Source organism: Lytechinus pictus, chromosome 18 (assembly GCF_037042905.1).
Source record: "Lytechinus pictus isolate F3 Inbred chromosome 18, Lp3.0, whole genome shotgun sequence".
NCBI lineage: Eukaryota > Metazoa > Echinodermata > Echinoidea > Temnopleuroida > Toxopneustidae > Lytechinus > Lytechinus pictus.
Genome location: NC_087262.1, coordinates 4,466,459 through 4,493,897, shown reverse-complemented (window position 1 = coordinate 4,493,897; position 27,439 = coordinate 4,466,459). Strand labels below are relative to the sequence as shown.

At 35.0% G+C, this 27,439-nt stretch overlaps 1 protein-coding gene across 1 annotated transcript in view; it reads right to left on the bottom strand.

Annotated features, from left to right (window-relative positions):
* LOC129281307 (phosphoinositide 3-kinase adapter protein 1-like) overlaps nt 1-24,615 on the bottom strand; it is a 99,472-nt gene extending 74,857 nt beyond the window's left edge. Inside the window, exons 1-7 of the mRNA XM_064112889.1 lie at nt 24,487-24,615; nt 19,608-20,108; nt 19,132-19,173; nt 17,145-17,192; nt 14,164-14,211; nt 4,297-4,347; nt 508-540 (exon numbers count right to left, since the gene is read on the bottom strand). Coding sequence (XP_063968959.1) covers nt 508-540; nt 4,297-4,347; nt 14,164-14,211; nt 17,145-17,192; nt 19,132-19,173; nt 19,608-20,108; nt 24,487-24,583 — 820 coding nt within the window. The 5' untranslated portion in view covers nt 24,584-24,615. The remainder of the gene's footprint in view (nt 1-507; nt 541-4,296; nt 4,348-14,163; nt 14,212-17,144; nt 17,193-19,131; nt 19,174-19,607; nt 20,109-24,486) is intronic.
* Between the last annotated feature and the right edge of the window lie 2,824 nt (nt 24,616-27,439).

The window sequence follows — 27,439 nt, the reverse complement described above, 5'->3', positions numbered from 1 at the left end:
AGCATTTTGCTTAAGCAAAATACTGAGTAAAATAATTGAAATTCTGGCTTAAGTATTGTACTTGTACTTGTAAGACAAGCAAAAAAAAAAAGAACACTTCAACCTTTTTGAGGGGGGGGGGGAGGGGTTGGTACAAAAAAATAAAGGGGGGGGGGTTGAACACATGTAACCACCCCCCCCTGCATACATGTATGCTAAGTACTGACCTTCATCTTGTCAGTTTCTCTGTTACTTTGGTGCTATACAGAATACATACTTGATTTATGACATTTATGACTTACGGAAAGTAATTGAAATCGTAATTGTAATTGAGAAAAGTAATTTGGTAATTTTAATTGAAAAAATGTAATTTAACTGAAAAGTAATTGGAATTGAACATTTCTTCAATTACATAATTGTATTTGCAATTGTAATTGAAGAAAGTAATTGAGCCCAACCCTACCCTTTACTACCTTAAAAGGGATTATTGTTGAATATTCTTGCATAATTAGGGTACTCTAGGCTTACCAATTTCAGTGAAGTCATAGGTGTTGTCTGAACCTGGGTGATTGATATGGTGCAGTTAATAGAACAAAAATAAAAAGAAAAGAAAACGAAATAAAATCATAACCATGCAGTTAGTAAAATAAATATGATCAATAGAATAATTATAAAGAAATTACATAAATTATACAACATAAATGTATATTAAACAACATATGAAAAGAAATTTTGATTTTTTTTATTAAAGGTCAAGTCCACCCCAAAAAAAGTTGATTTGTGTTGAATAAATAAAAATTATACTAACACAGCACTCTTGGTTTTTTTTATAATGTGAAGAAAAAGAGGGACTCCAATAATAGCTTTAAAAGGTCAAGTCCACCCCAGGAAAATGTTGATTTGAATAAATAGAGAAAAATCTAACAAGCATAGTGCTGAAAATTTCATCAAGATCGGACGTAAAATAAGAAAGTTATGACATTTTAAAGTTTCGCTTATTTTTCACAAAACAGTGATATGCACAACTCGAATGAGACAGTCGATGATGTCCCTCACTCACTATTTTGTTGTTTATTGTTTAAATTATACAATATTTCATTTTTTACAGATTTGACCATTAGGACCAAGTTGACTCAACGATATGGTATTGTACAATGCTAATTCCACATGTTCAGGGACACGGAATTAATTGTTGTTTCACTTGACAATGAGGAGAAAATTAGAATATTTGATATATTATATAATAAAATACAAAAGAAATAGTGAGTGGATGACGTCATCAGTCTCCTCATTTGCACACCGACCAGGATGTGCATATCACTGTTATGTGAAATTAAGTAATGAAATTAAGTAAATCTTTAAAATGTCATAACTTTCTTATTTTACATCCGATTTTGATGAAATTTTCAGTGTTATGCTTGTTAGATTTTTCTCTTTTTATTCAAATCAACGTTATGTTGGGGTGGACTTGTCCTTTGAACAGTTATGGTTTTACTTTTTCCCATGAAGAAAAAAATGCATGGTTTAAATTATTGGAGATTAAATGAAATGTTTGAAATCTGATAATAAAATGTGCAACTAACTAATGCAGTAATATGTCAATACTTTCTTTCTTTTCATCTGATTTAGATTTTTGTTTTTTAATTCAAATTAGCTTTTTATTGGGTTGGACTTGACTTTTAAATACTATTTAATACACCGATGGGAAAGTTAATTGGGTGAAATATTCCGTAACTAGTGAAGAGTCTAATATGGTGTCCTTGAAATAGGCTTGATGATCAGGTGATATAGCCATGAATTTCACAATGATTGGTGGCTAATTTGACGGCTTCTCCATTGTTTTAGTGGCTTTGAATCTGAGCATGGTGACTTTTTCATCAGTAGATTTTACAACTGTTTTATTTCGGTCATCAAATCGGCAGATTTGGTCACAAATTTTAACAATTTATCTTCTTTTCTGCTGGCCTACACGCTAAGAATTTTTTGCACCCTAAATGAAAAACTTGTAATCTTACACCCTAAAAGGGAAAAAACACAAAAATGTACCTTATATCATTATTTGCACCAAGAAATGCTTGTATGCACTGTAATAGATGCAACTTTTCACCTTTTACGGTGCATAATACTTAATGTTTATAAAAGTTCAAATTTGCACCCTTCATGGTGCAAATAGCTAACTGCTGCACCCTTAAAGGTGCACAAATGGGCATAATTGCCCTCATTAGCACCTCTTGAGGTGCTGCTAGCTGCTAATTTATTGTACCAACCCCAAGCCAAGGGGTCAAATTGAACCCCTCTTTCTCAGTCTGACTAGTGCACATAAAGAAATGTATGAATCATGGATATTCAGTATGTACATTTACCAATGTGCCTAGACTAACAGATAAAGGTTAATAACTACATGTATGACCACATCTGAAGTTGTCAAATTCAAAAGTGAATGTCATAGAATATGTGACCGATGCAATGCTGTCAACTTTACAGCAAATTGTCCATTTTTAGACCTGTTTTGTAAGACTTGCCATTAACAAAAAAAAATGCTAAAAATAAGTCAATGATGGCATTTGCTTCTTAAACCAATAAAATTAACACTTAAAGTGCAATATGAAAGAAACTATTCAATTTGCCATTATGAAACATGAATGTGGAAAGACACTTTATCAATATTGGTAGGTTTATTTGTCAGGGGCCCTTCTTTTACACTTCTCATCCACCATCAGGGGTCCGTTTCGTAAAGAGTTACAACTATGGCAACTTCCACGAAAATCTTCATTGTGATTGGCTGCTGAGCCATGTTACCATGGTGCACTGCAAAAATGCCGGTGTTAATCTAACACCAGCCTGTTATCTATATTGGTACACACCAGAGAGGTGTTGAAACAGCACCGATTTGGCATTAGGCTATTAACACCAACATGGCATTTAAGCAACACCAATTACCAGTAGTGTTAAACCAATATCGGTTTGATTCTTCTCTGGTGTGGACTGATATAGGTACTTGGCTGGTGTTAAATTAACACCGGCTTTTTGCAGTGCGGTTGCCAAAGTTACACCTTGTACTTTGTGAAATGGGCCTAAGTTCTCTTCTATCTCATTCTCGGCATCCTTTTGTTCTATCTCTTAGTCCCTCTCCCTACATCTTCATCTTTTTCTGTTTTCCCTCACTTTGAATTCTCTCATTTTCAACCTCTTTATAAATATTCTCCAACTCTTCTCCCATTTTTGCCATATTTCCCCCCCCCCTCAAATTGACTGGGGTATCATATATAGTTCACTGCGTAAATGAAAAAAAAAAATTGAAAAGGTTTGATGAGAGAGTGCACACCTTGGGGCCGTTTCATAAAGATGTTTGTATGTTAAGAGTGACTTTAAGTACGACTGGTGAACCTTTCTTACACACTAAATAATCATTTAATGGTGAATATCATTTACCACAAGAAAGGATCACCAGTCATTCTTAAAGTCAGTTACTAACAGCTTTATGAAACGGGCCCCTGACTTGACCTAGGCCCTGTAACATAAACCCTAGCGATTGATAGTGGAGCCAAGTTTTATGATTTAATCATACATATTAATCAATGCAATCACTTATAGAAATCAACTTTACTATCAATCAACAAGTTTTATGTAACAGGGCCCCTGAGGTGTCACATAAGACCAAAGGTTACATAAGGTTAATAACTTCATAATGAATTAAACCGTGATCTTCAAATGAATATAATAATCAAACACAGTCAGCACATCATCTTGAAGCCTGCAGACAAGACTAGATGGGGAAACTGGCTGCAGTTATTAGCATTGCCTGTCAGATTGTTTTCAGGAAACTTTCGAGTTGATATAACCTGTTCTTTTTTCTGCTTGTCTGATTTTTGTGGGGGAACTATTAAGATTTTTTATCTGGGTGCCCACATGGTCCCCAGACATTTATGAAATCCTTAATTTGCCAGTGGAAGAATTACAATATACAATAAGTGCAGCCCAGTAATGTTGCTTATAATCATGCCGAACATACATCTTGTCTACAGGTTTCATAATGATGCACTAACTTAAGGGCAATTCTACAAAATGATCAACATTTTTGTACATCCGACCCCCTTTTTCTTAAGTTTTACTTCACTTCATAAACTGACCAAGTCATTGTCCTTTGAGAACATTGCAGACTGTCAAAAGAACAAGAAATCAGAGACAGAAAATTTCATAAAGGTCCCAAACATAGGGGGTCGGATGCACATAATTTTGTGGAAGTGCCCTTAAACAAATATAACATGGAAAGGTAAATATAGGTATGAGAGTCATATCTCATTAAATCATGCTCACCTGGGCAGAGGTCATATGTATTATCAGTTTCATCAGGCGCTAAAAGAGGATCTATTTTAAAGAAATAACATGCAAATTTGAAAATACATAAATCAATTATTACCAAACTCCACATCATTGTTTAACTAAAGTAAGCCATTGGCTTTAATACTCAACACCTTGTTGGTAGAGGTACCTTTCTTTGGGGAAAATATGAGAATATAATTTGAAGAGAAAAAAGCAAAACATGCAACTTTGTTTGCTTCTCTCTGCATCCTATTTCTGTTTCATCCTTTTCTCCTCTTCAGGAACTTTTCCTTGCACTTCATTTCAGTTAAGTTCATTTATTTTCTCCTCTTCTCCCACTTCTTCGTCATCCTTCATCCTTTTCCTCTCCTTTCCACTTCCTTCCTTTTTCTACTCCTTCTCCCATTCCTTCTCCTTCTTTATCATCTTCTCCTTCTCTTGATTACTCTTAGCTCTTTCTTCTCCTTTATATTCTTCTTCTCACCCTCCTCTTTTTTATTCTTCTTATTCTCCTCCTCCTCTTCCTTCTCCTTTATTCTTTACCTCTTTCCTGTTCTTCCCCTCTTCACATCTTCTTTTATTTCTTTCTTTTCATCTTTCATTCTACCACTTAATCATTGTATCACCTTTTTTCATTTTCTTCAAAAGAATAACCACTCTGCCAACTTCTTCATATTCATAATTGTTCCTTTTCTTTTTCATCTTCTTCATTCTTTGAATTTTCAATTCATGCATTTCATAATAAAACATGCGCAACCAATTTTTCATTATCATTCGAGGGGGATTGTGGGTGAACCACATTTTTCTACAACATGTACAAGAAAGCACAGCTGCAAGTGACAATTGAAAATTTAAAGAAATATTGAATGAGAACTGAAAAATTAAAGAAATATTGAACTGAATATTGACTCCCAAGCACAAGGAAGAATAAGGATTAAAGGGGAAGTTCACCATGATGAAAACTTTGTTTTAAAAATTAGCAGAAAAAAATAATTAAAAATATTGAAGGTTTGAGGAAAATCCATGAAAGATTAAGAAAGTTATCAGAATTTCAAGTTTTTGATTTGTGACGTCATAAACGAGCAGCTCACCCCATATGATATGCGATATGGAATGCATACATTTTTTTAATGGTTCATGATGACTTATTTTTTTATTTTGCTTTTAGGAGCGAGTGTGAAATCATTTGAGTATTGATATACTGAAGGTACATTAAAAACATTTTCAATTTTATAAGAAAATGACATTTCATTGATTTTTTACTACACGATATGTAGGAAAGCTGCTCGCATATGATGTCACAAATCAAATAATTCTAATAACTTTTTTATTCTTTGATGGATTTTTCCTCAAACATTCGTCAATGTTTTTTTAATTATTTTTCTGCTATTTTTTACAACAAACTGTTTGTCAGGGTGAACTTCCCCTTTAAAAGAGGTTTGTAATCACTTTGAAAGAGAAAAACAGTGATTAATGTATGGTGTTGGATACGCTGTGGTTGACCCATCTCTCAGAATTTACGCAAATGAGTGACATCACAATGGGGGCACAACTTACACACATACATTATGAAATATGCAAAAATTTGAATCCCTCTCATATCCCGCAAACACAACAGTCACATGTAACAATACTTATGATTACAGAGTTTAACATACAGGTATGATTGTGTGTTATTATTCAATGACATTAAATTAAAAGAATCATTTCTGTCAGAGTCAGAGCCTAATCATGTATATGTACATGTCTCGAAAGCAAAAACAAAATGAACAAAACAAAACATTGAGTCATCATATCTTCAGAAAAGAAATCTTGGATTAAATTTGTTCAGCGAAGTATATTTTTCATGCATACACGTAAACAATGAAGTATACTGTTTAGGAATAAGAAAAGCATAACATTTAATCTTTATCAGTCACCTGCAATGGAGATAAATAGATTTTTATTTGCAACAAAATAAGCAGATGAATTATGAATATACTGTTAAATGCTTTGTAAATCAAAACAATGCAAACATAAATAGAAACATGCAAAACGATTAATATTCATCTTCATTTGGAACAGTAAATTGATAAGTACACTGTAGATATACTGTGGATCTGTATAACAAGGCCCACGGTTCTAAACCCACACAGATGGCACAATCTCCTCTGGCCAGGCATCAGTGTTATAGCTACAGTGGATGGCAGTGGTCGGGCCAAATCGGCACAGAAGATTTCTGACCACCACTCATCATGAATAACACTGCTTCCGTCCTCCACTAATTTCAAATGAAAAGTGTTTCAAAACTAACTCCTTGCAAAGAGGAATTGCTCTAGCATTTATTTCCATCTTTAATCTTGTTTTATTTGCATAATCTACATTAAACATTCTTATATTCAATATTAGTTTATTTTCAATGATTTGCTCATGTCAGATTGTTATTATATTGATGTTCCTTCACTTTTGGCTTGGCGTTGCTGGCTTTCCGTAGCTGTGGTTAGTCAGAGCAATGTATCACAGGCCTAAATAATTTCCCATAGACTCGTGTGTTAAAGTCAGTGGCTCTTTAACAAAAATCATATAAAATAAGGAGGAAATTCGAGGGTGGAATGTTTACTACCAGTGGATAGGATACATGTCTGACATTCCATATCTGACCAGAAAAGGGTACCTCGACCGGCTCATTTTAAACATAAATGGCATTTATGAAGACTACACCTGACAGGATCAAATTCATCACTTGAGAGAGTAAAATGGCCCTAATTTTTCCGCCAGTAAAAATATAGTTCCAAAGTGGTGATATATCTTTCCAATTTGGAAAGCTCAGTAGGCACCCTCCCTAGAATCAGTGTTAGATTGTCAGTCATATTCATTCATTTTTGTCAATCAGCAATATCAAATATAAAAATTGAGAATGGGTTAATTGGCTCGAATGAATATCTTTTGCCTGCCAGTTGTAATTAGGCCCATGTAACCATCACAATTCTTTGCAAGTTGGGGCCCAGGTAAGTTGTTTTGATATCAAAAGTTGTGTCCATCATCTTTTTGCAGCTTTCACCTTGCCTCAAATAGTCACTGAAAAGTTGACCTTTTAAAGCGGTTCCACAAGGCTCATGCATGTTTTGCAAAAGATGTTAACGTCAAACCATGGAAATTTTTTTCCTCGGTTTCACTTAATATATCTCATGAAGACCACTTTGAAAACAATTGTTTTTGTCCCATAGCCTTCGCAAAATTGTAATCATTTGCTTACTAAAGATATTTAGTAGTCTTGTGGTCTTATGGGTCCCGATCTTTTTATTCAGCATCCCCTCGACTTACCTCAGAGCATAAAACAAGCAGACTCAACTGACAAATTCAAATCTATGTTAAAAACTCACCTTTTCGTTAAATAGATCGTCCTTAGCATATGCAGCTTCAACTGTCAACATGTATAATTTAATATTAGCTGAAATTTCTTGACATTCTACTTATTTTTGTTAAGCGATTAGAGACATTCTTTGTGATAAGCGCTATATAAATGATGTTAATTATCATTATTATTTTGTGGTAACTGTATTGGTCTTTAATACTGATAGTAACCTCCTGCAATAAAATGAAATCATTTGAAAATGGTAACTCTCACTGTTGCTATATTATAATTTGCATAATGCCTATAATGCTGATTTTCATGCAAGTCATTGTCACTCTCTCAATAAGCTTATATTAAGAATCTTTAGAATATTATTAGCAACGCTGTTTAAGCCATCACTCTTAACAACTATTGCAAGTTTAAACTTTTAAACAACTATTAAAACTATTTTAAAACTTGTTTAAAATAGTCAATAGTCGATCAATAGTTGTTAGAGTGACTGGTGATCCTTTCTTTTGGTAAATGATATACACCAGCTTTACATTGGTGTTGATTCACTTGCTATGAAGGGGCCATCAGTCTTTCACTTTGCCTCAAATAGTCAATGAAAAGTTGACATTTTAATGCGGTTCCACAAGGGTCATGCATGTTTTGCAAAAGATGTGAATGTCAAACCATGGAAAAAAATTTCCTCGGTTTCACTTAATATATCTCATCAAGACCACTTTGAAAACAATTGTTTTTGTCCAATAGCCTTCACAAATGGTCATCATTTGCTTACTAAAGATATTTAGTAGTCTTGTGGTCTTATGGTTCCCGATCTTTTTATTCAGCATCCCCTCGACTTTGGAACAACCTACCTCAGAGCATAAAACAAGCAGACTCAACTGACAAATTCAAATCTATGTTAAAAACTCACCTTTTCGTTAAATAGATCGTCCTTAGCATATGCAGCTTCAACTGTCAACATGTATAATTTAATATTAGCTGAAATTTCTTGTCTTTCTACTTATTTTTCTTAAGCGATTAGAGACATTTTTTGTGATAAGCGCTATACAAATGATGTTAATTATCATTATTATTTTGTGGTAACTGTATTGGTCTTTAATACTGATAGTAACCTCCTGCAATGAAATGAAATCATTTGAAAATGGTAACTCTCACTATTGCTATATTATTTGCATAATGCATATGGTGATTTTCATGCAAGTCATTGTCACTTTCTCAATAAGCTTATATTAAGAATCTTTAGAATATTATTAGCAACGCTGTTTAAGCTGTCACTCTTAACAACTATTGCAAGTTTAAACTTTTAAAACAACTATTAAAACTATTTAATAACTTGTTTCAAATAGTCAATAGTCAATCAATAGTTGTTAGACTGGTGATCCTTTCTTTTGGTAAATGATATACACCAGCTTTACATTGGTGTTGATTCACTTGCTATGAAGGGGACATCAGTCTTTTGTAAAGTTGCTCAATACACTGTAAAAACGCTGTTTAAAATGATAAGCCTGTTGTTCAAGCCTGTCACTTTAACAACTTTTGTTTAAACTTTTAAACAAGTAGTTTAGTCTATTTTTAAACAGGCATGTCACTTTATCAAATGTTGTTTAAACTATTAAAGAATTGTCTCTTTCAAACAACTTGGTTAAAAGTTTAAATAGTTGTTAAAGTGACAGGCTTAAAATTTTAAACAGCATTTTTACAGTGTATGTTATAAATGTAAACTGCTACAGCTCATACTATGTGTATTAAGAAATTATTATATAAGGAATAAGTATATATACTTTATTTCAAAATTCATAGATCTGTAAGGATTATATTTTTGTAAATTCAGTGGGTTCGCAGCTTAGATGCCTTTAAAGCAAATAAAGAAAATATCAAATAAACAAAACAGAATTAAGAAGCAAAATTGGCTTGTATTGTAATAAGCAAAATCAGGCATTGCAATAAAAGCTAATGATGACATAGCTTTGTACAGACAAAAAAATATCATAAAATCATAATAATTTTTAATAAATTTTAATGATAATAATAATAGCAAGAATATTGAAAGTCCAAAATGTTTATGGACCTGTTCTTTTGACAAATTGAAAACTAATAAGGAGAGTGACGATACCACCTCAGCAATAGACCAAATGACAATTAGACTAAAATTTATAATAGACTAAATGGGTCTTTCCAAATATCAGTGATTTACGACCTGGCACTAACCTAGTTATGGGGTCAAATTTTCGAAATTTGATTTTTTTTGGCATATTCTGAAAGCCTGTCATTAACTCTTAGAATTACCAAAATTCAGATCAAAATTCAGAATTTTTAAAGAAATGGCCCATACCCCTTAGGCAAAGCTTTGTACAGACAAAAAAAAATATCATAAAATCATAATCATTTTTAATAAATTTTAATGATAATAGCAAGAATATTGAAAGTCCAAAATGTTTCTGGACCTGTTCTTTTGACAATTTGAAAACTAATAAGGAGAGTGAGGAGTCCACCTCAGCAATAGACCAAATGACAATTAGACTAAATTGGTAACTGCATATTGGACCTAGTGTAATATAGACCAAACTGCAATAAGACCAAAATTGACAATAGACCAAATGGGTCTTTCCAAATATCAGTCATTTACGACCCGGCACTAACCTAATTTTGGGGTCAAATTTTCGAAATTTGATTTTTGGGGGGCATATTTTGAAAGCCTGTCATTAACTCTTAGAATTACCAAATTTCAGAATTTTTAAAGAAATGGCCCATACCCCTTAGGCAAATATTTTCAAAATTTGATTTTTTGTTGTTGCATATTCTGAATGCCTGTCATTAACTCTTAGAATTACCAAATTTCAGATCAAAATTCCGAATTTTTAAAGAAATAGCCCATACCCCTTAGGCAAATATTTGACTTATGGAAAGTTATAGTGGGTAGTCATGTGAAAAACTGATTACCAACAAAAAATATTTGATTATGGCTGAATTAAGGGCGAAAATGTGTGTTGAACAGGACTCAGAAATGTCCCATACGACACGCAACATTTTCACCTCTAATTCACTCATGGACAGCATATTTTTGTTTGTTGTCATTTTTTCATGTTTACCAAGTAGTACTCTATTATTACCACAAAACAAATTGAGGTTCTTCATTTGTTTGGACAATAGGTTGAAAAACGTTGCAAAAATAGCTGATTTTTCTAGCATGGAATCACCCTAAACAGAGTTACCTGTACTTTTATTCATAGTTTAATATGAAAATTTACATCAGCAAGTGATCAGCCATCCTTTCATATCTTAACTAGCAAGGATGCTTTCAAGAAATTTAATTTACAGGTAATGACAATAAAGAGAAATAAATTTCTTCAAAGGTTCACTAGAAAAGTGTCTTGAAAATGATAAAATTGTATCAATCAGTTAACACTCTTTTGTATATTTCATCTATCAAAAACTTTACACAAAACTAAATTGTATTCTAATTTCCTTTTTTTCTTTGTCCTTGATTTTTCATGATGAAAAATATATAAAATATATAGAAATCAAATTGGAATCACAACTCAAATTACTAAAACTTCAAATCAAATGAACTTATATTAATCAAAATGATATACACATTACATTAAGTAGCTTCCTTGGTCGGAATTTGCGCATGCTATCTGTGAGTGAAAATTGGAGCAAGGTTTTGCATATGCAGCTGAATTCATATTACTGTGATGCTGATAATAGTTTTTTTATATAAATATCTTACCATCCATAGCTAAATAAAGTTCTTCCTCTTCCTTCCCTGGTACTGGTACTATTCACAAGAAGTTACAATTGTCAGTGATGAATTTTATCAGTTAGGAGTCAATTATTTGTTTATATATTGTGATCTAATTTTTTTAATGATAAATTCATACCATGGGGAGGATTTGTGACAAGTGAACACTCTATTTGAGTAGGGGGCCGGGTAGCATAATCGGTCATCCCCCCCCCCCCATATAACAGTTTTGTTGCTCAAAGTTTCTGCAGGCAAGTCATACTCTCATATGTTAATACTGGAATTTATTACGTAATTGGAAATATGTCAGTGAAAATTGAGCTGAGGGAAAAATATACAAAAAACGTTTTTTTTCAGTATTTGAATGTTAAATATTTATTTTGCTTTTTTTAGTTATATACTCTCAGGTTGGTTAACATATGAACCTACAAAGTGTTAAAGGGGGAGTTCACCCTGACGAAAAGTTTGTTATGAAAATAGCAGAAAAAACAAAAAATATTGGTGAAGGTGTAAGAAAAAGCCATCAAAGATTTTACAGGTTCTTAACAATTTTAAAAATTTGATTTGTGATTTGTGATCAGCTTTCCTACATATATGGTAAAAAATAAATGAAATGTAATTTTCTCAAAAAATTGGTTTTTAATATACCTTCAGTATATCAATACACAAATTATTTCACACCCACTCCTAAAAATAAAAAAAAAGTAGTCATCACGAACCATTAAACAATGAAATTTGTGATATTTTTATTACATATCATATGGGGCAGCTGCTCGTTTATGACATTACAATTAAAAAACTTGATATTGTTATAACTTTTTCAATTTTTAATGGATTTTCCTAAAAACCTTCACCAATAAATTTTATTATTTTTATGCTATTTTTATAATAAACTATTTGTAAGGGTGAACTTCCCCTATATGAAAAATAATTACATGTAATTAACCAAAAGTTGGGAAATTCATCTGTTAACCAACCTGATACTTTTCTGAAAGTATAAAACTTTAGACTACTATACATACATGTACTCCCAAGTCTAAATTGCTAATTTTCCTTTTGTAATTATACACTGCTGGTAATAAATAAAATGTGGAAGATACGATTATGTGGCTGGGGTATTGGCGTTTTGGATATTCAGTTACTCTGTTAGCTGGAATGATTATAACCACATGAACCAATATTATATTGTGACATTCAAATAGAGATGACTTTTTTATGGGGGGAGGGGGGGGGGGGCAAATTTAGCTCCAAAATTTATTTAAATGGAAAAGCAATAGAATTTGAGTTTTGTGCAAGCTAGTTTTTAGACAAATAAATAGGAAAAAGGAGATACAATCAGTTCTCTATTGAATTCTAAAGTTTTATTGGTCTACATGTTCATGAAATTGATTTTAACTGTTATTGGACACCCCTTTTTGCGTACGGGAATCAATAATCCTACACATCGCAATAGGTATCTAGGAATCAGAGGTTGATGAATCATCATGTTGGTGCAAGAACACCCTTACACAGTAAAAAAAAACAACACGTTGTTTAAGCCTGTCACTCTAACAACAAGTTGTTTAAACTTTTTTTGTTACTATTTAAACTTTTTAAACAACTTGTCTAAAAAAAGTCTAAAACAGTTGTTTAAAAAGTTTAAACAGTTGTTTAAAAAGTTTAAACAGTTGTTTAAAAAGTTTAAACAGTAGTTGTTAGAGTGACGGGCTTAAACACCGTGCTTAGAAATTTTTAATAGCGTTTTTACAGTGTAGCAAAACATTTTTGTGCACCTCATAATCGGTGCAGAAACGCCCTTATGCAATAGTGAATACACTTATACCTGCTGCCAAGGGTGTTGTATGCTGTTAAGGGCGTTCTTGCACCAAAACAATGAAATCTTCTCAATTTATTCCTATTTTTTTCTCACCTGGAGGCAACTCCATATCCAGATAAAGTTCATCCCCTTCTGGATCTAAAAGAAGCCAATCCCGATTATTAAATAATTTAATTAATTATTTGATTGAATGTATAATATTGAGATGGAGTGACATTATGTAGCTATTTTGTTCCATTTGCATTTATTGGTTCAACAATATGCACATATTCATTATCATTGCATAAGTTATAATGACGACAATGATGATGATTATCACTAGATCATCAATTTTATGATGAAATGATAATTATGAAAAATGAAATTTGTCTCCAATATTCAAATGTATGACAAAGTCACTTTTCATCAATTTATTTTATCAGAGGTATTTATTAAAGCCAGGTTGTGGGGGGTATCATCATCAGCATCATCTTTGACAAGATGATCATCAGTGTGATTTTCATCATCATCATCATCACATCATCGTTATCATACAACTCACTCCTAGATTGTGTTTAAATAAGCTTTTCATTGGTTGAACACAGTCACATGGATTAAGTTTTTTTCTAAGCCAATCTAATGATAGTTTATGGTATAATGTTGTGAGATTTGTTTATTTCTTAGCAAGGACATCTTTTGCATATACCATATAGCCCATTACATCAAGTTGACAGCATGTGCGATATGTCTCACATTTGGCACCTTTTTATGACCATGTACACGTCTCGAGTAGTAAAAATGTGACCATTTGATATGCTAGCCTCTATCAACCATCGATAAAAATAACTTGCCAACATTCGCATGAATGCCAAATGTTTTTGCAGTATGAATGTATTACATTTTTTTACATGTAGAAAGCAATTATGATTCAAGTTGTGAGGAAAAAAAAGCTCTTTTGGCTCGGAATGAACAAGATCTCACCTTGCTCGGGAGGTAGGTCCATATCCAAATAAAGCTCTTCTTCTTGCGCTGAAAAATTTCAATTAACATACCCTAAAATATGAAATGTACTTTTTGCTGGATGATTTCAGAAATCAGTTGTAAATCAGGCCAAGCCAACCCATCTGCAACTAATCATTTCATGAATATTCATACCCACCTTAATAAATAAACAACTGAGGGTTGATAAACCATTAACCAACTTGAATTACACTGGTTTAATATGATAAATGATTTATAAAAATCAGACTTTCCCAATGAATGACCAGACTTTTTTTTTATAAATCCCCCAATATCGTCACTGCATATCAAAAGATGTGACCATTATTATTATTCTTAATTCAACATTAGACTCCTATTTTCAGGGCCCTGGAAAATGATTTTTTTTGACTAGGGGTGCTGATGTAAATTTACCAAGCCAAAAAAAAAGAAGAAAAATTTTCAATACAAAATACAGGCCATTTTGCTAACATTTCTCTTTTTTAACACCTACCAGAATTCAAGGGGGTGCTGCCTATGGAGAATAATACACGCAGCACCCTCAGCACCCCCGCTTCCCATAGCCATGCCTATTTTATGATGTTCAAGTACGTTTTCAGCAATTTTACTCATGTTTCGCACAAAACAGGTACAAATTGTGCTTGAAGAAAACATCCACTATTTATGCATTCCACATTATACTTTTTGCCACCCCACCCCAATTTCAAATAAACATCGAAGACAAAAAAAGTTGCAAACTAGGACAAGGAAAAAATCAAAACACTTTTCCATTTTGTATGAAAGCTGAAAACCTGTCACTTTTTTCAACTTTGAACATAAGCTCGGGTCAAGACTTTTTCTCAAAATCGCACACATTTTTTGTGCATGAACATTTAACATTATATAATTTAAAAGGATCCCTCTTACATTGAATGTGGAACAACTGTGGTCACACTTCTGAATACATAGGCCCGTATTCTGAAGTCGGGTTTAACTTAAACTCAGGTTTAAAGTTGTGGTTTAAGTATGGATAGCCAAGTGTTACATAAATCACTGACAGTAGAGATATCATATTTCAGCTCATTTGGCTCTCAAATCATTCATAATTGTCTAGGAAGTATAAATAGATGATTGTCTTCACCATCTATGAATCGGGAAAGAGCACATTAAACATAAGAAACATACAAGTTAATAAAAATGTTGACACTTTTGGCCTCCCATAATTTTAGCACAGAGTTAGACCGTGGTCTATTAAAGTTAAACCTGACTTCAGAATACGGGCCAGAGTGTCAACACCAGTATAAATTTGGGTATTTAGTAAAGCACCAATTCTACAATTAGAATGAAAGCACCAAAAGCACTAAAGACTGCAAATTACTTTAAAATGATTTTTTTTTCAGGAATATAAATGAGAAAACCAAAACAACTACAACATAAAACCAGGGTGCTACATAAGCACTTGCCCGATTGCCCGGGGCAAGTAAAAGTTAAAGTCTGGCAAGTGTTTTGAAGTGAAGACCAAAACCACTTGCCCGAATAAGGCAAACAAAATTCTCACAGTAGAATGACCAGAATTAGGGTCGATATGATATATCGACCCTAAATTTGGTCATGGCGGGCAAGATAAAATCACTTTGGAAAAAGAAATGCAATAACAAGGTACATCAGTTCATGTCAAAAGAGAAAAAAAAGGTAAATGGTTTATAAAACTGCAATATTTTCTTTTTTTTCAAGGATTTTTTCGGGCAAGTGAAATAGATTTTCGGGCAAGTATATTCCAACTATTTAAAATTTTACTTGCCCGACAAGTGCTTCTAAAAATATATGTAGCACCCTGCAAAACAAATCTGAAACACAATATATCATTGGGGAGGTTAAAGAGGTAGATACTTTGTCACAAGAGCAAATGAAAACAGATTAAAAAAAAATAACATAGGATTAGCTTTCCACCAGAGTAATAGCCATACACAAAATGATAACCATAAATGATACAAGTGAAAATTCATTTTCGAAAACAACAGTCAGATGAAAGCAAAGTGAAGAAGGTTTGTGTTTGGTTGGATTTCTTAAGTTCAATACCTAGAAAGCATTTTTCATGAAAAGTAATAGCGATTTTCACTGACTAAACTCTCTCTTAGCCAATCAGATGCAAGGATTTGCAGTAGCTTTCAATCAATGAAAATCACTGAATATAGGTTTCATGAAATGCTTCCCTGGAGAAGGTTTCATGAAAGGACAAAAGCCGGTTTTATCCAACAGTTACCATAGTAACAATGTATGTTTCCAAATTTAAACTGCAACATGTATCATGATTGGAAACTCAATTATAAATCACCGAACACAAACACGATCAGTGGTGCACTGTTCAGTGTCAAAAATATAAAGCTTTATATGCTGATAGTCTTTAAATTTCCCGCTGTCGTTAGCACAGCTTTAGTGCGCAGTTTGACCCATCACAAGAAAGGTGATTTCGGCACCTGTTTGTGTAGGCTTCCACTGCGAGAGTAAATTAAAAGACGTTTCAAAACTCAACTGTGTTCAATGTCACATTCGCGATGCTCAAGGTCATAAAATTTGAGCTGATCGCGTTTTTAAAAGCATCTTTTTCAACGTTTAAATTTTCCTCTGAATCGTGATTTGAAAGACGTTTACTTTTACGACCGGGAATAGAGGACATTGAACACACCCTTTGTTCCTCATTATATCCGTGTTTTGTAATCACGTTTTCAATTATGATCCATGTTGCCGTTTAAATTTGGAAACTGACATTTGGAAGCCCAACGGGCTTCTCAGCCAATCAAATTCGAGGAAAGTTGTCGGACATTAAATGCTGATGAAAGTCACAAGAGCACATGCATAAAACTTTTTTTTTACAGTACTATAGGATTAGTGTTCACACAAGTAATATACATATAATGATAACAATAAATGTAATATTAGTGAAAAGTATGTTTTCTTTGGAATCAGTACATTTTTTTTCTCACCTGAATCTGGGGGCAGATCCATATCCAAATACAGATCTTCCTGTGGAGCTGAAATATTCAATTCCAGATAATTTATTCATAAGTGTCATGTTCCCTGAATGAGCCCCGGTCAGCAGATCCAAGAACATGACATCAAACGCTTGAAATTTTTTTAAACAAAATTTATGCCGAGGAATAGTTTGAACAAGGCACATAATGGTGGCTATAGACTTTGTTCATTGTAGAACAACGCGTACGTGTCCTAGACTCGAAACAAAGTCAAAATGGCAGGGACCAAGTAGTCTGCCAGCACAGACTCATAGTTGACACTTTAACCCATTGTACCATGTCTTGAGTGAAGACTAGATGCCAAACTCTCTGTGAGGCAGCCACAGTACATAGTGAATCTACCCGTAGTCTCTTTACTTCAGACTCTGCATTATGCACTATGCATTTTTGCGGAAACCAAAGGTCTGTGCCAGCAGACTAGGGACCAAGATTGGCAAGTTGTGGTCTATACACTTTGCTCTCTTATAAACTTAATTTGGCGAAATAGACAAGCAAGAAAAGCTACAATGTATAATCAAGGAGATTTAAACAGATCTCCTTGGTATAATGAAAGTTAGATAGCCCTCTGTAGTGACACAGTATACCACGGAGCTCAATGGTTATACCAATACAGAAGTGACTTCACAATGCACCAGGTAGCCTACACAGAGCTGCCAAGTTGTATTTTGCATTTTCAGTATTCTTATCCCCCAAAATCAGTATTTTGACAAAAAAAATCAGTATTTTTTCCGTGTGAGATAAATATTTTGTATTTTTCCCCAAAAAAGTGTATTTCATAATAAAATGCTTGGCGCACTCGCCCATCACGGCGCTCAAGCTGCATGCAAGCTAAAATGTGCACTGCTCTTGCAGATGAAAAAAAAAAAAACACTGAAACTTGTGTATATCTCACCCTGGTTTTTACAAAATGATTGAAAAAAAAAACAAGTAACCTGAAATTACATTGATCTAATAACCATATTTGTGTACGTTTTTTTTTTTTTTTTAATACAAAAAACGTATTTTTTAAAGAAAAAACGTACTGCCGTATTTTGGTTGCAAAAACGTACTAAATACGGAAATATCGTACTACTTGGCAGCTCTGCCTACATCTAATGTACACTCCTTCTCTACCTCCCTCTGTGTCTCTCTTTCTCTATCTGACTGTCATCTAAACCTCACTCTATGTCTGTCTCTCGATCTGCATTTGTCTTTCTCTTTCTCCCCAAAGTCTCCAATCTCTCCCTCCCTCCCTCTTTCGTTTCTAGTTCTACTGAGCATCATTAGTGGCTGATTCAACAAAGTCTGAGACCAAAACCACATAAGAGCATGGTCCTTTGAACATGGATATGCACTGCTGAATATTAGTACTAGTTGAAAATGAATTAATGTTCTCCTCTATCAGTTTTGAGCATCTGTAGATCAGGGGCGGTGCTGGTGGGGGGGGGGGGGCAGGGGGAGAGGCAACAACAAGATGGAGAACAAAACGAGGAAAAACAGGAAGAAACTACCTGTATATAAGGAAAAGGGGTGGAAAAGAGATGGCTTTAAGTATTTTTCGCATCATTCCCCTATAGATCTATACCCCATCTTTCGGCCTCCCCCCCCCCCCCCCATCTCCTGTAAAATCACCAAGGCACCGCCCCTCGAAGGAGATCTGCTTCCGGGAATGAACGAACATCATCTACAGGCCAGCCAGCATCTCATTGCCAGGGTTAATCTGTAAAGAAGTCTTTTTGATGTCTTCGGGCTATGTAAAGTGGAACATTATCTTGATCAACAGATCGCTGGAATCTTATGACTAGGGATTCCTGCAAAGAAGTCTTACCGATGTCTTCAGCACTATATAAAATAGGAACATTATCATTATCACTATGAATTTTTTTTTTTTAAACAGTATAATGTAACAAATAGATAAATAAACTTTAGTGGAATTGATGAAAACATTATTTGGTCTTACCGCCCGTCATAGATTGGTAAGTGTCCTGATCTTGATGTTGATCTACAAGAAAACAGACAGAATGATTAAAATCTTTAGTCTGACATTCATGTAGATTTATCGATGGGTGTCGTATTAAAGTCACCTTTTATCAATTGAAATGTCTGTTTGACTTTGATACTACAAACACATTTTAAATCCTAAGCATACTTTTTAAACAGACGAACCGGAAAGCTTCATAGAGATTGCCAGACATAGCAACAAGTAATGTATGCAAAGTTGCAAACTGAATTGTACTGTCATAACATCGCCAAAAGGGTGCCACTTAAACGTGATAAAAACGTGGGAAATGATCTCGAGAGGAAGTTCTGTACACAATAAGGCAGAGTTTCAAGGCAAAACATAATGATTATGGCGGAGAAAGCAGGATACTTTTGTCTTCAAAGTGGCATCCACGTTGACCACCAGCTTGCGCCAGGTATATAATATAAACTTACCAACTACACTTGGTAATCCTCTTTCCATTGACATGTAATTATTCTGTTCATCGTCCTTTACGCCTACCATTGGCAAATAAAGGTCATTTGACCCAGTCCTGTCTGCGAGTTTGATCATTTCATCTACAATGTCTAAAGTGGTGCTTGTGATGCACCTGGGTCCTTGTTTGGCATCCACAAGATGCCAGTTCACGTAGTCCGGTATCCTGTCCTGGAGACGGACCAGCTCCTCCCGCTCCACGCCGCAGAGCAGTCCCACGACGCAGTTGGGACCCGTGATCTCCCTGATCTGGGAGGTTGCCGTCTCGATGAACTTCGGGGAGATGATGAGGACCTGGACGCGGGAGCTCCGGATGTGGTGTATGGTGCTCTCGTGGGTCGGGAACGTCGTGATCTCCTCCGACTGCTGATAGAGCTCGAAGGGATTGAATATGTCGAAGAGGTACTCGCACCAGTTGGTGACGTCCGACATGTACAGGATGGTCAGATCATACACGGTGTCTGAAAAGAAAAGGATGGTTCTGGAATTAGCAGAAATCTTAAAACAAAGTCAGATGGAAATAGCATCTCTAGAAAGATAAATTACTCTTATCCTAGTCCAGATTGGACGTTAACGTGCCGAAACTCGCTTTTTACCAAATCTAACCTATAAGTCCTGACTCCCGGCAATCCTTAACCCAGGTGATCAATGTACACCATGTACAAAGCCTTTGAATCACAGAATTCTTGCAGGGCCCATCTTAACTTAACCAAAGGCGATGAAGGTGATTGCTTTGGGTTCCCACCTCAACTGTCTTGACGGTTTGATGTTCCCCCAGTACAGGAGGATGGTTCTAAGGCAATTTTCAAACAAGATGCCTTGCTACCCTGAAGGCTTCCTGCAAGGGCTGGCTGGAATTCAGAAGCCAATGGAATAATGTCCCTGAGAACTTGCAGCTTTGCTGTGGAGCACATTGGTGACTTTTAACCAATCTACACACACCAGCTACTGAATCTGTAGAACAGCTGCAAATGATGCATCAAGATGAAACCCATTCGATGCTATTCAAGAACAGGGACTAGTGAATTTGCTGGTATCCTGCTTCCTCTTTTATACCTGTACCTATTCTGCAGCTACATGTATTTTGCTGATACTTTAGTAGACAATAGGCACAAGAAACTGATAGAAATTTATTATTATTCATCCTGTCTTGTTCAAATATGAAAACTTTAAATCAAACAAGGGACACACCCGTTCGTTTCCCTTGCATTACAGAAGTCAATATAGCAACAATGCTGGGGTTTTTTGACGTTGCAATATCAAACCTTTTCTGTCCTTTTTCTCGTTACCTTTGGCCAAGATATATACATGTACTTCCCCCACTGAACTCTGATTTTAATTTTTCACTTTTAACAAACACTCACACACAGATCTCTCTCTCTCTGTTGGTTCTACATCTCTCTCTCTCTGTTGGGTCTACATGCTTCAAGGAATCAAAATAAAATGAACGTTTAAGACCAATCCCCTTTGAATTTAGGACAGAATATTTTATCCAATTTTTTACCTGACAGAACCTTTGAACTTGACCCTATGACCTAACATTTTACTAGATTCATGGAATATAAAACAAAGATGAATAATTTTTCTCAAAATAAGAGAAAAAAATAATTTCAATGATATAAACCTAATATATTCACACTTTATATGCATGATCATTTTATTGTTATGCACTGCATTTCCTCTGTTATGCAAATGACTAATGCTATGATATAAAGCATCAAATCATACTATCATCTCAAAAGCATTTGGGCATGTTTGTCCCTTTGAACAAAACATTGTCTTTTTACAAAACATTATGGCAATGCATTTTAAGCTTTGTCATATCTACAAAACTGTGACAGTAATAACAAAAAACAACTTACTATTGTGTAGACAGTAGTTTCCCCAAAACAATACTTGGAATACATTATACAGCAACTAATTCCTTATAATTCAAAGTCACAAAGACAGAGATCCAATTTAAAAATTAAATGTCCAAATCACAGCAAGAATAAATCCAATTCAAGTTCCAAAGTCATGGAAAAAAAATAACAGTAAAAATATTTTGTGCTTCCCCTGACACAGCTTCTGTACTAAATTGTACATGAACAGACAGTATATGATATATCACTGGACAAGGAAATATGGGAAAAATCATATTTTAATTGGTCTGTAATACAAGGATCAGAATTTTGAAAGGAATTTGGCATTGCACCTGTGCAGATGATGCTGCATCGTTGACATCCACGTTCCATGACAAATCATTAAAGCATCAGAGATTAAATGCACTTGGAAAGTTGGCAATAACAACTCCAGGGGCCCCGGTTTCATAAAGAGTTACAACTGTTGTAACTTTGCCATTATGGCATCTACCGTGGCAACAGGGCTCAGCAGCCAATCAAAATCAAGGTTGCCATGGTAGTTGCCATAATGGCAAAGTTACAACAGTTGTTAAGTCTTTATGAAACGGGCCCCTGGATATTACTACAAGTATATAATGACTACATGTTCACTTAAGATTTTTCATTGATCTGTTTCATGATTTTTTATTGACGAAATGTCTGACTTATTTCTTCATTCATTAACTTGATACAAGTAAATGATAATTCTAATGTGATTTATAAAACAGGCAGGGCTATCCACTCTGCATATAGGGCTTGATACATGATTATTGATTAAAATAATTGGCTCTGACCAATAAGAGTGCAGCCATGAGGAGAGGGTGCCACCAAACTAGTATCAAATCCAATTTTGACTACACCTGGATGAAGAGGGGCAATTGTAGATTAATGTTTGTTTAATCCTAGGGTATGATCAACCCAATTTACAGCATCAAATGAGGATAAACCTTGTTTCAGATGCAAATTTCTCTCCTCCCATGAAAAAATATTATTTAAGTACAAAGTTCAGAGAAAGACATATCATTTTATGCTGCTTTGTAAAGAATTCTATTGTTCCACATCTCTTTTTGCAGAAAGATGCCAAAAATATATCTCCTGCCTTTGCAACACATTTTTGGTAATAAACCTTGTGCATTTACATGTATCTCATTTATACGAGAATATTATTACTTGTTTTTAACTTAACCCATCACAAGGTCTATGGGAAATGCATGTTAAAGCAAAAACAAATCGTTTCCAACAGGTTAAGAGGTATTTTCTGTTTTTGTCTTGGGGGACATGCTTTGTTTCTGGGGCAATTTTTCAGAGTAAATCACATGGTACCTAACCTAACGCACAAAATAATTGTATTATTTAGTATATACATTACTATAATGTTTATTCTCATTAGGCCTATAACAAATCACAGGGACAGGTTACAAATTAGATTGTACATGTAGAATAAAAATTCATTTTGTGTCATACATGCATCCGGGGCAATTTCAAAGAAAATGGTTGCCCAAAAGAACACGGTTTTGAGGATATCCATGGGCATTTTTGACAATAGAGGCAAAATCACCCATCATCTTTGGTTATTTTCAATGCTTTACCATTCATGTTGTATACCAAGTAAAAACATAAATAAAATAACAATAGTTACATTCATTTAGCGCTTATTACACTTTATTTCTAAGCGCTTTACATTGCAATTATTATTACCCCGGTCATCGGATCCTTGCATGCCCGGACACAATGTATGCACTTTCTCCACTACCTGGGGAGCATTCCAACAAGAGTTCCAAGACTCAGTTGCTAGGCAAACTACACAGGGTTTCGCATCCTAACGGGTACCCATTTAACACCTTGGTGGAGAGTGGCAACGTGTGGTTTGACACCTTGCCAAAGGACGCTAGGCCATGGTGGGATTCGAACACACGACCCTCTGATTGCTAGGCGAGAGTCAGAACCGCTACACCACGACGCTTCCACATATTCACATACAAGTCACCAAGTATACCAAGTATACATGCCCACAAGTATGCCTGTTAATTTTACTTTTACTCGGCCTGAAAATAAAAATCCAGAACATGTTACAGGCCTGCCCGGCCCATTTGTGGTGTACAATAAAGAGCCCAAAAAGGCTTTTAAAAAGCTAAATGAAAGTAGTTGCAGTAAAACGCTGATTTCCTGAGAAAGTCTGTAAAACCAATGTTAAGTATTTCTATATCATCGTGGATCTAGATCTGGTACAGTTACATAAACTGAACTTTGTGAAATCATAAAATCAGCTTAGAAGCTGAAAAACGATCACACTGAAGATCGCCAACACAGATAGGCACACGTGGGACAGTGTATATGGAATAAAGACCCGACGGAAGTGCCCGAATCCGCGCTTATTTTGCTTATTTCTCAGCAAATACACTATTTCTTCCAGAATCCTTTAACACATATTTTTTTATTCATACAAACAGACACTTGGGTGGTCATTATATTGGATTCTGTAAAAAGTCATGTTGAGATCGTTACCAGAACTGGCATTTATCTTTAACCGAAATTTCAGTATCATGTTGTGTTGTTCCGCTGGTGTACATCTTGCTTCATCACACCTCCTCTATCAATACTCAAATCATTCTTGCACTCTGTACAAGGAACCTATACCCAATATTAAATTCTTGATTTTTACCATTAATTAATTCAACAATTTTGAAGAAAAAAATGTTTAAAACTCCTACAAACACAGATTTCAGCTGTTTGGAAAAGGCTTTCGATATTATGGGAAGTGGCCTGAAAATATGGTGAAAGCTTTGAGACTGGAATCTCTGATGCACACTTTCTAATGAGGAAATAAAACAATGTTTGTTTCAAACACTTGTGCAGTTGTGCTTTTGATATACAACTTATAAGCTATAACTGCATTGAAACCAGTACCGTATCCACTTGAATTACACAGTACTACACAATAAACTTGACAAGGTTTTACCGTTTGGTTTTCCGACAAAATTCTGGAAGACTTCTCCCCCTTCTACGCGGGACATCCTCCTCCTGAAGGCCTTCGGAGCGGCAGACGGGCAACTCATGCTGCTTCGGTTGCATCAGCCTCGACATCTGCACCGTTTAATTCCCCAACATAGTCACGACAACGACATTCAAAGACAAACGGAGCAATGGAGACCAAGAAAGGATCCAATACAAACAACAGCTTTTCCTTCCTCTTCTGCTTTTGTTCAAACAGACTCATCTTTAATTCTTTATTATCCAAGATGTCTAGTAACAGGATACCTTGGCTATCTTTACAATAAACATATCATCACAGCTTACATCCTTGTCGGATTCATTACCTTGTTCCAGGTTGTCTCTGTTAATTGTTGGCAATCCCCATTAATTGGTTTCAAAACAAAGGCACTTATAATTCTGTTTCATGTCAAGGCAAAACAGCTTAAGTTGAAAGTGTTTTTTTTTTCCATTGATTCACATAGATACAGGTGTATGAGAAATTTTTCACACTTTAATTAATTTTTCACACATCAATTGCAGCACAAAACTTTATTTTCCGATTTGACACTACAAAATGTTTCTGATTAATATCTTTTAGCTGCAAAAAGTATGAGCTAATTTACAGTTTTTTTTAATTATCTTTGTATCCTTGCATCACCACTGTCAAAACTCAAAACCTTACTTGGCAGACGCTGCCAAATTTATCTCAAGAAATCATAAAAACTTCCTACCGGTATTTATTTTGCCAATCTAGTGTCGACTGGCTTGACATTGCCAAAACTGGTTTGGTTGTTTCCTCACATCTTCTTGAAAATTATTTAATATTCAAATCTACCATGGAGAAAGGAATTTGTTTGCTTGCTCTGCAGAATCATGGGTAGAAAAATGTAACAGGCTGAATTTTGGCAGAAAAAAGGTGAATTCTAACTTTTCCGTCCTTCTTCTTTGGGCTTCTTGTTCCAATCCAATGATGCAATGTGAGGTTTTCACAATCTCTGGGGGTGTTTCACGAAGATTTAAGTATGACTTCAATTGCACTTAAATGCCGACGCGTACATGATATGAAACGCGCAATCTTATTGATCAATACCCAGAAGTGCGCGTCCCCTTGGCATGATCTGACCAATGCGGTGATGCCTTTTATAATGTAGGCAACTAGACATTTAAGTGCGATTCTGAGTCATACTAAATCTTTGTGAAACACCCCCCTGTCTATTATAAAATGCTAATTTTGGGCCTCAGAATGATGATTTATTGTTTAAAGAAAAACTAAAATCCAGGACCTTCCAATGGCACTGGTCCCCTGACCCCCATTGGGGCTTCTTCGCCTCTGGACCCCATCTATTATTAAAGCGTGAGTGGGGAAGGGCAAGGCACTCCAAGTAATAAGTCACGCTTTGTATCATGTCACACATCTCACAGAAAAATAGGCAACACAATGAAAGTTCCCAGAAATCTTCCCTGCCTTGCCAGGGTGTATTAAAACGGAAAGCAAATTTTCATATATTTTTTAGAGAGTCAAAAGGGGCCTAAGCTTTCGATCCTAGCAGAATCTTCGTCGGAGGCAAAATGACAAACATATGAAGTGGAACAAACATAATATAGACCATAGACATGCAACAGCAACACTCGAAACAAGGAGACAAAAAGGGCATTAGAGAGTTGTGATGACCAATCAGGTTAGAGAAGGGGATGAAAGCAAATGAGTAGGCAGACACAAAGGGAAGTCTGTGTAAATGTATTCAAATCTATTAACAATAAATCACTTGAGAGTACAAGTACATGTACAGGTACCATCATGGAGGTGTCATGGATGGTGTAGTGGATCTGATTCAGAGGGTCATGGGTTCAAATCCTACTCCAGGTGTCAATTACCTTCAGCAAGAAATTTAGTCATATTGTGCTGCACTCAACCCAGGTGAGGTAAATGGGAACCTGGCAGGAATTTATTCCTTGAAGCCCAGAAGCACATAAAGCTGCTTTGCTAAAACCAAGATTATACTGCTTTATTGCAGAGCACTTCAATTACCACTGATTTTCAAAAAAAAAATTAAGAAGTTAGAAGAAGCTGTTCCTCGTTTGATAGACTACAAAGTTCAATTCAGTCCCAGGTTCATGTCAGTAGGCTTAAAATTCAGACCACTTTATTTTTTTCACAGAGTGAGAGCATATGCCTACATGTACATTACAACTTTAATACTGGTAAGAGACAAAATGGTGTAAAACAATATACAAATAGGCATGAGTGCGATGATGCGAGATTTCATATGAGGTGAAAGAAAGATGCTCTATTCAACGAGGCGTTAGCCGAGTTGAATAGAGCGACTCTTTCTTTCACCGTATGCGAAATCTCGCACCATTGCATGAATAAGAATATTCGCTATTTGTGTTGTACAACGCCTCAGAGTTTAGCGAAAATATGAAACAAGTGGAATGCCTCTGGCCGTCTCACCTGCATCACGCGATTCAATATAGCAGCAGTGCTGATTTTGAAAACTACTATAACTCGCACAAGATGTTCAGTGATACTTGGTTACTCTTATTTCCACGTTTTATGAACTAGACCAATACACTTATAGAGATATGATGGCAATTCAACAAATACCCCCAACGTGGCCAAAGTTCTTTGACCTTACATGACCTTTGACCTTGATCATGTGACCTGAAACTCGCACAGGATGTTCAGTGATACTTGATTACTATTATGTCCAAGTTTTATGAACTAGACCAACACACTTTCAAATTTATGGCTGTAATTCAACAAATACCCCAATTTGGCCAAAGTTCATTGACCCTAAATGACCTTTGACCTTGATCATATGACCTGAAACTTGCACAGGATGTTCAGTAATACTTGATTACTATTATGTCCAAGTTTCATGAATCAGATCCATAAACTTTCAAAGTTATGATGGTAATTCAACAGATACCCCCAATTC